Below are 13,727 nucleotides of genomic sequence, written 5' to 3' on the forward strand. Positions count from 1 at the left end.
TATTAGCCCATTTCCCCCCTCAAACTAAATTAATTACATAGTCCTAAATTTTTGTCCGATTATTTTTGATGAATTATAACTGAAATGCACATGGCTAATATTCAGTAGGCGGCTTACAGCAACCACTTTGAGCCTTTATTCATAGTCGAGTTGAACTATACACACACCAACTAATGATGCCCCTGCTTATTTCTAGTTTGTGGTACATATAGGTGGCAATCTTGTACAACACAATAACAGACGTTCAGGGCATAAGCTAGGAAACATTTTATCAACACAGTAACCTTTTATTTCAAATAATTAACGTATGTATAAATTAACAATGTAACGAAAAACACACACATACTCCTTCAATTTATTGGCCTAATTTAATTTTAACAAAACATTTGACATGTCACTGTAAATATTTTCTGTTAAAACATATTTTGTGCGTGTAAATGTTTAAATTGTTTCTATACATAGCCCTATAACCATTTAGACTAAATGCAACCTGCAATTTCAGGATATTTTTCTTTTATATGTTGTAGGCCTATGCATTTGCAAGGGTGGGTGATGACTGGTTTTGGGCGTTTGCTAAATCCGCCAGGTGGCGCTAGAGGGCTGCATATTTTAGCCATGGAGGGTCTTAACGGACTGATCGCATAGTAGAGAGAGTCACAGTTACATTTAGTTTCCCCTGCTCTCTCCCACCCTCCCTCCGTTACTAACCCTGTGACACCAGACTCTGAGAAGCGGTGGAGGGGAAAATAAGGCTTTGGAGCTGAAGAATTTACAGTTAGTCGCGAAACTTTTACAAGTATTTGAGTTGCTCACTCCACTTTCTGAGACCCTAGTCACATTTCACGTCGGGGTCAAAAAGAGTTCAGACGGGTGAGGTAATGCCTTTCCGCCGAGAGGAAAACACTGTGGGGAGAAAAGTAGGTACAAACAAAAATAGAAATAAAAGAATCTAAAATATGTAAACAATGAGATAAATCAACCTATGCGTTTACTTTGTAAAGATTGATAACCCGTATTGGGTTGCCCGCGGCTAAACAGACAACCATAGACGATGCAAATACTCTACATATGTTTTCCTGAACATAAACTTTATGCCTATAAATTAATAACGAAGGCAAAAGCCAAACAATTTGTCTATCTTCATACTGGAATTCACGTTAGTATAGCACGTCAGAATGTGAATGGGTGGGAGGGGGGGGGGGGGGGTACGACATTGTTGGTTTCCTGAGTCCTTCCAATAGTCTATCATCCAGTTTTATCTGAACCTACACATTAGTTTCGCTAATTTACATAATCTCAAAATACCGAGGAAGGGCCAAACGAAGAACAAAGTTTCAAACAAGATTAAGGCGATTTTATTTGTTCCCGTCGCTGAGCGCCAATTGTTTCTGCAGGAGTGTTTAAGGTCACTAAGAGGATTTAAGCCTCGATTCATATCAGTGATCTTTTTGAAGGAATTAAATCAGCAAAGCATTTCTCCCGTAGCTATTTAGCAACAGGCTTGTGTGCAGAACAACTGAGCCCAGAGGGCAATAGGGTAGGTGGGGTGGGTGGGGGGGCTAAATCCTGCAAGTGTGTAAACAGGGGAGTCTTGGAACTTGGGGGTGAGTTTGTTACTGTATAGGACTCTGGGCGCACCTTTAGGATGTGCCATGGAGTGGATCTTTAGCCTCGCGATTGTCTCTGTAGTGTTTTCCTTGAAATGGATCCTTTGCCCCCTAATGAATCCTAACGCAGCTGGCCATGTCCCACACAGACACCGAGAGCTTTAACCCTAAACTGACCTCAATTTGACACCGCCAGATGAAATTTTACCGCCTGTTAATGCCATCCTCTGCAGAGGCGAACGATCCTCACGTTGACGGAGTTAACGCGGGGAGTTACACTGATTTTTTTCATATGTATAATACGAGAGTCATTTGGACTGTGTGGAAAAGGCCCACAATAAGGGAAGCCACTCATTGGAGATATAACGAAATGGTCACTTGTCCTTGATTGATACGGGCCACTTTAATTATATGGTGTGTGTAGGTGGTTTCCAAAAGCAGGGATACTTTCAAATGAAACATAAGCAAAAACGGTCTAATTATCACATAGACTTTAATTGACGATTAAGAAAATGTTGATCGAAATACCGGCCATAAAGAAAATAATTTATTTTGTATCTTTATGAAGGTATAGGCTATAGGCTATAGTGTGTAACCAGGATCATTATTCACTTAGTCGCCTATATGTGTCATTAAGTTACACTCATGTTAGAATATAAAAAAATATGGGCCATAACAACGTTTATTACATTTGGTTCCATTATAATGCTAACAAATAATTGTATATAGCCTAGCCTACAAATAACTTCAGAGAAGCGGGCATTCAACATTTGAAGCTATTATGAATCCATGGTAGAACTTTATAGGGAAAGGATATGTTTCTGAAGAACAAGGCATGGGTTACGCATAATTAGGCGCTGCTATTTTCACCCGCTCTTTAGATGTTTACATCACTATTGCAAATTGCATATTTTCAAAATAAAAAAAAACCCAAAAACAAATCTATGAAATCTCAACATCATATAATATATTAAAATGTTGCTCAAACCCAGGCTACTCTGTGTCCGTTAGCATTTACAGAAGCCTTGAATGTTAATCCTTTACTTTCAATAAGCCTTCAAAACTTTCCATAACTGCACCGGTTGGAAGAATTCGCGTTCACGGTGGACTCATTCACAACAAAGGATATACATAAGGATTAGTCTACTCACCGTTCTTGTCCAGAGGAGGAAAAAAGTCAAGACAAATCAATATGAACGATAGTATTTTAGCTTATGAAAATAGCGGTCTTCAATAGCCGGTTCTGTTTACAGAGGCTGAGAGAGAGAGGGAGAGAGAGAGAGACTTGAAGACGGTGAGTGCCGCGGCGCTCTGCGCACTGCTGTGTAGTTCCTTCTCGGGCTATTGCACGTTGAAATGTCCACACAGCCGTTTGTCAAACCCTGCAGTCCTACTTTTTCCTTGCAGGGCTTCCCCACCCCTTATGCCAACAAACATAATTGTTGTCACGGTGTTTCATTTATTAAATCGTTTTAATTGCGATTTCTATTGTCAACCCAAGCGACCATATGGCTTATTTGTTTGTTGGGGAGTTTATTGACCCTCCAAGCCACAGCCCCTCTCTCCCCCGAACACGTCTACCTCACCCTAACATGTGAATAGTTAATTTCCACAATCAAAAATGTCACGGAGCCATAAATGTAGCCTTTATGTGAAAACCTATCAATACACCGATGATGCCATCTGCGCAACAGTGTATATTATCATTGATGAGGCTACATATTGAAAGGGATAGATGGCCCGCTTCTTGGTTGTGTAAAAGAGCCCAGACTCAGGGAAAAAAAGAGCTTCACTGCAATCAATGGCCAGAGCGTTGCTCCTCCTCTAAACTTCAATCTCCACACATGATTGATGATCGTGGGGAGCTTTGATAATTGACTACTCTGAGGTAAGGCACGGATTTCTATCAAGAGAGGGGATTGGACGAAAGACACATACAAAATTACTTTCTTCACAAACGTTTTTTTCCCTCCTGGAAAAGTTCATTCTGTGCTTAGAGGGGTGCTCCATATCGTTTAATTTGCTAAACAGACCCGAGCATAATTAGCTGCGAGATTAAACGGTATTAGTGAGATATTACATATAGGCACACCGGCTAAAACCACAACAAAGATAACAAGTAAGCGTCATGCTCATAAATTAAACTGCAAAATGCATCAGATATCCTGGTAATTTGAATGGACGATGTTCATGCTTTATAATCTGTTGTTTGACTGTCAATTATAAGCATGGCGTTAAAACATTTATTGATGGTAATCTTTTGTTTTTACCGTGCGTAAAAGTTGGAATGCGTCGTGCGTAATTCTGCACATCCTATGAGTAGTCAAGTTAGTTAGTCTCTATAGTCTCTGCAGCTACAGTTGCAGCCTGTATACCCGCGTTGGTAAACCCTCCTCACAGAGCCTTTTTTCTGCCTTTCTTTAGGACTCTCTCCTCGCCGAAAGGAATTGGCTGGGAGTAGAAGCGGTGTTGTGTGGTTTCCCCCGTGCAGGAGTTGAAGCAGTCCTCGTGCATACTCTGCATATCACACGGTTTGGTCTCTCCTCTCCCTGTAGCTGCTGCAGGACTGGCTATGGCCACCACTACTTCCGGGATCCGTCATTTCATTCGCCCACCGATCAGCGCAGCGAGCTGACTCTGTTCTATAAGCAAGCTAGCAGCCAACCTGCCAACACTCGCTGACACTCACTCATCTCAGACCAAGAGATACACCAAATACCTACGCGGGGGAAAGGAACAGATCTGAATTGCAATCTCTTTAATTTCTACTGCTGTTTTTTTCTTTTTGCAGTAATAATAAAACAAGATAGCGATCGGGAGGCGTAAAGGAGACGCGGACTTGCTGGATGAAAACGGGCTAAAAAGATTCATCCTCTCTTGAACATCATCACCAACCATCATTCATTCATTACCTTGACAACCTCTGGCTTTGATTGACAGCTGGAGTGGCAAAAAGCCATGAGACACGACAGTTTAGTTGCATGCAGGTTGTTGATGGGCCGATTGTAACCTTCAGGTTGGCGCATTTTTTTCTTTTTGGAGGAAAGAGGAAAACAAGAAAAATTGCAAAACTCCCGATGCCACTGCTTCGACTGAACCATATTGGCGAATAGGAGAATTCGCAAAGTTGGTTGAAAAAGGAATCTTACCACTAAATCACTTTCTAACAGGACTGGGATATTAAATATACGACACATTCAGGAGTTTATTGGAGCGCAGCCTGATGGCGCAAAGGGTAGGTTTTAAATCTCCAACACTTACCTATACAAATCCACTATAGGCAGGCCTGCATATCGCTACCCTCTTGTCAGTGGCGGCTAATTTACAAAGTATTCATATCTAAGCCGGTATATTTGAGATTTTTTGCAGTAGGCTACCCTTCCTCTGCAAGCAAAGTGACAACCACTGCTTCACCGACAGCGTCCGCGACAGTCGTGGAGCACTTTTAGAGAGACTCCAAACTAGTTGGGTTGTTTAACCAAAGTAGCTCTCCTTCGGGGATCCATAAGTTTACAATGTTTTTGGTAACGACAAACCTTATGATTGTATTGAATTGATCGTTTTAAAGATTGTGAACTCTTTCTAGCCGTGTTAGCAGGACAGCAGTAGCAGAAGAATACACCCTGCTCTTTCCCCAATGCTGTTGTTTTAAACGCGATCGTCTATTACTTGTTACTTTGTTTGTATTACGAGTGAAACAGCTCGCTATTTTGTGCACTTTTCGCCACAATTGTGTACACGTTTCTGGGGCACCCGCTGACTTTGTTCTCGTTGTTTTGTTCTAGTACGATGAACTGGCCCATTACGGTGGGATGGACGGAGTCGGAGTCCCGGCGTCGATGTACGGAGACCCGCACGCTCCACGGCCGCTTCCCCAGGTCCATCACCTGAACCACGGACCGCCGCTCCACGCCAGCCAGCACTACGGGGCTCACGCTCCCCATCCCAACGTGATGCCCACCAGCATGGGCTCTGCTGTCAACGACGTTTTAAAGAGGGATAAAGATCAAATTTATGGGTAGGTTGGCAATAAGCATACTTTACCCACATGTAATATATATATATATTTTTATTTTATTTTTTTATTCGAGTTCCCTCTTAGCTTTCCCTCAGACTTTCCGGATGTTTAATAATAGCCTAATCATTTATAAATGGTGCATTTATATAGCTATCCATTTATAGTTTTTATTTTTATTTATTTTTTAGTTCAGTGTAGTCTATGTTGTGCGCCATTACGCGTTGGAAAAAACACCTTAAAATCTGAAGTTGGCATAATAGTTTGAAGTACAAACTAAAATAACAAAGGTGCAAACTTTTAGTCCAGCATGCATGCTGCAAGCGATAACACTTTGCAACGTGCACGTATACTATTTTGCCTACAATGACATGAAAATAGCTTCATGGTATGCAGAGGTTTAGATGTTGTTAATATATGTTTCATTACTTTCTGTAGCCATGTCCAATGTTTTAGTGTTGATTGCAAAAACTATTTTTTGTATAGATATTTTGTTCACCAATACGCCTGCTTGTCTATATGGACGGTGCCTTGCAACGCACGGTCCATTATTTGATAATAAGTCAGAAAGGACAAAGTTAAATTGTCCAGCGCTTCATTTGGAATATACTACAATTACAAACTGTTATTTCAGCTGAAGTTGAATTGCAAACTATTATTTAACTCCTTACTTTTCCCGTCACTACTGTCGTTTGATTTTGTAGTCCATAGACTTTTATTTTTTTTTGTACTCCACTATACACTGACCATGCCGTGTCCAGTAGTCTTGTTGGGGCGATATGGTGCTCGGCTTCGGGCTGTACTCAGGCTATGTTTCCCCTCTTGCAGTCACCCTTTATTTCCTCTGCTCGCGCTGGTTTTTGAGAAGTGCGAGCTGGCGACGTGCACTCCGAGGGAGCCCGGGGTAGCAGGCGGCGACGTCTGCTCGTCAGACTCCTTCAACGAAGACATTGCAGTCTTTGCCAAACAGGTCACTTTAATATATTTTCTAAAAAAATTAATTAAAAAAACACTCTTGGATTTAGTATCTGCGTCATGGCACATGGATGATTGAATTTACCATTTTTTATACTTTTCTTTTTTTTTATTCTTTTTTTTACTCAAACCTTTTTCATGTTATTAAGAATACAGTGATTGAAAATATTTGAATATATATATATATTTTACATAGAAATTATTACATGAATTGAGCAGTTATATGATGCAGTCAGTTATAGCATTGTGTCAAATGCACAATAACCCCAATAGCTGCTTCGTTCCATGTGTTATCAATTCTATTGTTTTAAAGTCAGATTACAAGACATAATTAAAAAAAGAAAAGTCAGAATTTATTCACATAATGCCAAACTAATTGGTATTTGCTGTATTATTCTAGGTCCGAGCAGAAAAACCTTTATTTTCATCAAATCCAGAGTTGGACAATTTGGTAAGCACACTGTTTTACCTCCCTCCCTTTGCCCCTCAGTTCCCCGCGTTGTGTGGTTGTAAACTTGCCTTGTGTTTTTGAATACTTTTCTGTGCTCACACGATCCCAGAGTAAATGAGTGAGCGTTGGATGTAACAGCACAACACAGATGTTAGATACATTGCTTTGAAGTGAACAAGTCTAAGCTCCGAGGGGTCTCGAGTGGCACCGTATTATGCTACCAATAGGAGGCCGAGAGGGAAGCCTCTGATTAGGGATAAACGCTGGGACGTCTCGGCGGGTGAACTCGGCCCCAGTGCGCCATGGTCATTCAGACGCAGTTGTGTTGCCACATTGGCCGCTGTCATAGTTCAACCGCTATAGCCCACAATTGGCCCGGCTGAACAAATGTGTCTCATTTAATTCAATTATTGGATTTACTTTCATGGAAAACAATGCAAGTAATAGCCTACCAAACATTATCATGAATATATGTTAAAAAAAAAGAGCCAACATTGCTTGTTTTAAAAGTAGGCAACCTTATTATAGTCATTATGTCTACAATAGGCTTTAATGTGTGCAAAAATATGTATGTCTATATATGGCTTCATAATATCATATATAATGACTAAGAGTGCTTATTTTGTTCTCTTTTCAGATGATACAAGCCATACAAGTATTACGATTTCACCTTTTGGAATTAGAAAAGGTAAATGTTTGTCCCAAATGCATGTTTTTTTGGTGATATGTTATTAGATTAATGCACATGGCCAACGCTATAGATTAAGTATGACGTCATTTGAATATTATTGGTATTATTGAACATGCATGTAGACAGTTAATTAAATGTAGAATAAAGGTATCATCGCCAACAAATATTTAATTGGCAACAAGCAAGCGCCACGAGAAAGTCTTAGATTGATCAAAGTAACATAATAGCTATATTTGCTATTCATGCAACTGGAATTATATTCATAACACATTTTGAAACATCTTTGCACGTGTTGCTCATGCTCACTCTTATTGATATAGAGATTTAGTTTCAACCGGTCATTATCTCTTCAGCTTTACGGCATGCTGTTTATTTTTTGTCATTCAACTTGTTGCTCCAGTCTCAGGAGAATAATAAGCGCTGCAACAATTTCACGATTGTTTCCTTGCCTTGGCCGATAATGCCCCTTAATTGGAGGTATTCTTGGACGACTGCGGCGCTTCCCCATCCTGAAAACATGTCTTTTGTCATTGTTCTAGGTGCACGAGCTCTGCGACAATTTTTGCCACCGGTACATCAGTTGTTTGAAAGGAAAAATGCCAATAGATCTAGTTATTGACGAACGGGATGCCAGTTCCAAATCAGATCACGAAGAGCTGTCAGGATCTTCGACTAACCTAGCAGATCACGTAAGTAACATGCTATATTATTTTTGTAATATACAATTTACACGTGACGTTGTCTGCATGCGTATAGTGGGGGAATGCGCCCACTGTTTGAGACATTATCATCTATTTATCTGTGAACATGTTTGATAGCCAATGGTTGAAACAATATATCAGTGGGGGTTGTCACTATTCCCAATCGTTTGCCGGGGTTTTCACAAAACGTTAACTTTTATTTGGCCTCTGTTCGGGATGTGACCCTTGTATGCCATAAGCAAATATATAGTGCGTGCTCTGTTCTGCAAGGGACATTTGGCGATCGATCTTTTAAGGTCAAAAGCTAGATGTGATACAATGGAGTGAGTTATTGTTTTAGTCTTTTGATTAGGGGCATTCATGTGTATATAATGTGTGTGTGTGTGTGTGTGTGTGTGTGTGTGTGTGTGTGTGTGTGAGTGTGTGTGTGTGTGTGTGTGTGCCTGCGTGCGTGTGTGTGGGTGCGTGTGTGTGTGTGCGTGTGTGTGCGTGTGTGTGTGTGTGTGTGCAAACTGCCGCTGTGCATTATGGAGTGTTGCACGTTAAAAAACGTGAGGCAATTATCTGTTGCTTATATAGGTTTAGCAGTAAAGAAGGGAATCAGCAAAGCTGCAGCTTTACACCAATATTTAAAAAGAAAGGGGCTTAATTGTGGAGTCTGTCTGCGGGAGCGGGATGGCCTGCGCGTCAAGCTGTGGATTGTATTGCAGAGGTGGAGAAAGTGGCGGCCTATTCAAATAGATCTCTGTGCTAAAGGCTTATCATCAATGTCAAGTTCACAAGGCTTATGATGGCTGGTCTGGAGGGCTTCCATGACGCTACTTGGCTGTTGATGTTAATGTGTTTAATTGTTTCGTATTGATCACCGTGTGGTTTGCTCTGCAGTGGCTTTCTCCTCTGCGCCCCGTTTCTTTATGGCCAGAGGCTCCATAATAATGCTGAATTCAATTATATGCACGTGAAGTACAGTGCCTTTAAATTTGAGGATCGATTCCATGGTTTAAAATGTGCCCCTTTTCGGTGCAATAAAAGCAGGTTCGCCGTTCAATATAGAACGGGCTGACTGGGTGTGTTTATTGTGTTATCGAGCTGCTGAATGAATGATCGCGTGTCGCGCCCCTTATGTCGCGAATGTTGGGTGAAATCGGCGCGACTATCTCGCGCGACAGAGTGACTATCGCGACAGAGTGACTAGTTAATATCTCAGCAACACGACGAGCCCAAAGCCTAGGAATTATTAAAGCAGATTTAAGTGTTATGCAAAGTCACCGCGCTGCATCTGTTGGCTCTGGCCATAGGCCTAATAGCGACGGGTTCCCTTTACAAGGCTGCTCTGAGTATACATTATTATACTAGGTGAATTAAAACGTGATTAGAAGGAGAAATGCCGAGAAACGGTGAAAGTGGCAATATTGCGGAACTCGTCTCCGGCAAGTGTAGAAATGAGGCACGCTGTTGTTTATATTGTAGATATTATTTAAACTAGCCTGTTTAGTTTCATGGCAGATGGTTGATACTCAAGCCAATTTCCAACGCTGCCTGTTATGCCCAGACCCTATAGCATAGCATTGTCATCAGGCCACTCGTGAGAAATGTTTTGATAATTAGAAAATTAGATATGCCAATAAAGCAAATCAGGAACAGCAATAAACAAACCTGAAAGTGCATGACGAGCTATTTATCTTGGGGTCGTTTTGGACTGACCACTTCATTAGGTCATTTTAGTGGAGGGATTTATTTCGTTTTTGTGGCAAAGAACGTTTTATTACACCTAATTGCTTTGCTGGCTTAAACAAAGCCGTATAGGGCCGCTGTGCAGTTTCTGTCGTGTTGTACCAACCGAGCTCAGCCCAGAGTCTCAATGGAGAGGTGGTTTTGATAATGGCCGTGCTCGTGCAGTATAGCCTATAAAGATGATCAACATTCATATAAGAAATTCATGTCTCTACTCTATCCCTCTAACTTAAGCCAGCTGCATTACTTTGTTGTTATCTGTATAATTAGGAATACAATGCCTTATTGTTGCACATTGTGTGTGCATATGCACGTGTGAGAGAGAGAGAGAGAGAGAGAGAGAGATAGAGAAAGATAAAATGTGTGTGTGTGAGATATTTTACATTATTAGCTTATTAGCTGATTATTATTGTCAACAATTCCTTTGTGTTGGTAATGTGTAGATATGAAACTGAACTGAAGTGAGAGTAATGTGCTTGGTGCAGTGGTGTGCTTTGCTCGAGGAGTGTGTTCCATAGTCTAGTGCTCCTTATTGGTATATAATGGCATGGTCTGAAAGCCTTGTAGTAAATAGTTAACTCCCTCAGAAGTCATTCTCATGTCTAATTGTTATGGGTTGAGTTTTATATACCCAGAATGTGTTTTGAGTGTAGAAATACACAAGCAGAAACTGCACATGGCTGCAAATTCACTATGGGATGGAAAGCAGTCTCAAGCTTTACCCGTCTTGATTTATTTATTTTATTATTTATTTGGGCTCTATTTTATTATTCATTTCTGTCCTCTCTTCTCGTTGGAGAGAGGAAGGCAGTTTGATAGTTAGATATGCTAATTTATTTAGTTAGAATCTCCCATGTCCATTTTTCTTTGCTTTGATATGCATTTTTAATATATAGCCCCGGGCTACATCTCATTTGGTGAAAGTTGGCTTTGCTGGGAGATGATGAGGCTCTTCAGTGCTGAAGGAGGCGGCGTGTTGAGCGTGCCCCCCCCCCCTTTCTCCCTCTTTTTCTTCCTCTCCTTCCTTCCCCTCCTCCTCCTCCTCCTCCTCCTCCTACTGCTCCTCCTCTACCTGATGCTAGAGAGCGAGTTTTTATTTACACTCGAACGCTGCATTGTCTTTGAGAAGATGATTGGATTATGGCTGGTAGTCAGAGGGGATGTGTCCTTGTTGACACTGTTGATTCTTCTGTTTGCTTGCAGTGGCTATCCTATAACCCCTCCAAACCACCCCCAGTCTCCACTAATAGCCCCCACCCAGTCAACCATCTCCCATGTAAAATAATAGGAATGATGTTATTTTACACATGGAATGTGAAAAGGAACACAAAAAAAATGAAGGGGGTCGTCTGGATTCGTACAGTGTGTGTTGCTCATCATCGCTGTGCTGCTTGTCTTTTAATTAATGAAATTGAAATTTCTTGTCTTCTCTGCCTCATCCAATTAGGGAGGGCGAATAGAATTAATGGTTGCTGAATATTATCTCTTCTAATGAATTAGCCCTTGTGCCTCTCTTGTGCCATTGTGTGCCGTTTTCAATCAAGCTGTACATATTAGCCAGGGCGTCTATTCATTGTCTACACACGTGCGTCATGCGATTGAAGCCTGTATTATGACTTTCTGCATAACAGTTACAGATTTGTTATGAAGGGATATTGAGGGATTATCGAGACTCTGGTGTTTTGGTTTGTTTTTGTTCTTCCCATGAGGAGTATATAGTTCCCATATAGAGGTTGTGTGTAGGTTATCTGGGCCCTGCGCGGCCGCAGTGAAAGCACTTCTGTTTACATTCGATTCTCCGGCAACAGGCCCTCGGCGCAATAAGCCATTGGTCAGATGCGGTGATGTCACAAGGTTCAGACAAATAACGCAATAGCTCATCTTGTGCACACAGTGAATTACTGGTGTTTTATCATCACTCTCTGTAACGCTGTGCTTCCTTCACGCCTCTCTGGCGCGGTGCGGTGCCTACATACATACGCCGGCTCTTACTCCACAACACGACCCTCTCCCTGCCCTCCCTGCGTCTACGCACAGCGAGCCCCCGGCCGAGCAAAGCCGCTGAACCGTGGCATTTCTCCATTTTGGAGTGTTCTAATTCAACTATGGCTTTGCTCTCCTCCGGGACTGGCTGTGTTTGGATCTCTCTCTCTCTCTCTCTCTCTCTCTCTCTCTCTCTCTCTCTCTCTCTCTCTCTCTCTCTCTCTCTCTCATCTTCTCTCTCTCTCTCCTCTCTCTCTCTCTCTCTCTCTCTCTCTCTCTCTCTCCTCTCTCTCTCTCTCTCTCTCTCTCATCTCTCTCTCTCTCTCTCTCTCTCTCCTCCCCATCAAAACAGTGTGTCGTTGAGTGGGACTGCCCTGTCTGTTCCAGACAATTGTTTTGCGATGGTAGGGATGTCAGGCCCTATACGTTTCCTATTTGATTAGTGTTCAGAGACAGGTCCTTGTTGGCAGGCATACCTAATCGCCATTATGTCTAGTGAGAGAGAGAGAGAGAGAGAGAGATGGATAGAGAGAGAGATAGAGAGAGAGAGAGAGAGAGAGAGAGAGAGAGAGAGAGAGAGAGAGAGAGGCTGGACTCACTTGTTGCTCCCTCCCTCTCTCCCTCCTAATATCTGTGTGTGTACGAAAGTACTACTCTAGAGTAGACGACTGCAATGTAAAGTGTTTTGACCACTACTGTAATTTCTCTCAATCACAGTGTGTATATTTGATCCTGTGAGAGTACATGTAACAGCACCAGCTCTGTGTATATTTGATCCTGTGAGAGTGTAACAGCACCAGCTCTGTGTATATTTGATCCTGTGAGAGTGTAACAGCACCAGCTCTGTGTATATTTGATCCTGTGAGAGTACATGTAACAGCACCAGCTCTGTGTATATTTGATCCTGTGAGAGTGTAACAGCACCAGCTCTGTGTATATTTGATCCTGTGAGAGTGTAACAGCACCAGCTCTGTGTATATTTGATCCTGTGAGAGTACATGTAACAGCACCAGCTCTGTGTATATTTGATCCTGTGAGAGTACATGTAACAGCACCAGCTGTGTGTGTATTTGGGTCAAAAGTGTCACATGTAGTCGACTCTCCATATGCACCGTGATCTTTGGTTATTTTAAGATCACAAGATAAAGTGTACATTGATCTCAATTGGAATGCAGTTCATATTTGCATGGCTCAGTCATTGAGCATGTAGGCCCGTATTTGCATACCAGACCAGCGAGACCATATTTTTGGGTTGTTTATTTTCTGTGATTATGGTTTATGCAGAAGTATCCATACTATATAGCTTCAGGTGTTTGTTTGATAAATCAAGTTTTCATATTTCGTATCAGCATTCTACATGTCAAGTCGAGCCCATGAATCACAAACAGTTGTGAGGGCTTAGTTTTTTTTTAATGTCTGCTTCCTGATAAAAACGTTTGCACATGCACCAATCAATTGCGGCAAAGGAGGCTTACATCGCCCCGCAGAAAGTTCCCGACCGTATACACAACCGGTCGCATACGCTCACGTCTCTTAAAACACACAGTGAATTATTAGACGCTTAATTAAG

The 13,727-nt window shown here is 41.7% G+C and overlaps 1 protein-coding gene across 1 annotated transcript in view; it reads left to right on the plus strand.

Moving 5' to 3' along the window:
* The first annotated feature begins 4,248 nt into the window (after positions 1-4,248).
* The window catches only part of meis2a (Meis homeobox 2a), a 12,479-nt gene continuing 3,000 nt past the window's right edge, over positions 4,249-13,727 (plus strand). The window contains exons 1-6 of the mRNA XM_084311211.1: positions 4,249-4,842; positions 5,393-5,625; positions 6,451-6,592; positions 6,998-7,048; positions 7,686-7,736; positions 8,279-8,428. Coding sequence (XP_084167337.1) covers positions 4,831-4,842; positions 5,393-5,625; positions 6,451-6,592; positions 6,998-7,048; positions 7,686-7,736; positions 8,279-8,428 — 639 coding nt within the window. The 5' untranslated portion in view covers positions 4,249-4,830. The remainder of the gene's footprint in view (positions 4,843-5,392; positions 5,626-6,450; positions 6,593-6,997; positions 7,049-7,685; positions 7,737-8,278; positions 8,429-13,727) is intronic.

Source organism: Notolepis coatsorum, assembly GCF_963971535.1.
Source record: "Notolepis coatsorum genome assembly, chromosome: 3".
In the NCBI taxonomy this organism is placed as follows: Eukaryota; Metazoa; Chordata; class Actinopteri; order Aulopiformes; family Paralepididae; genus Notolepis; species Notolepis coatsorum.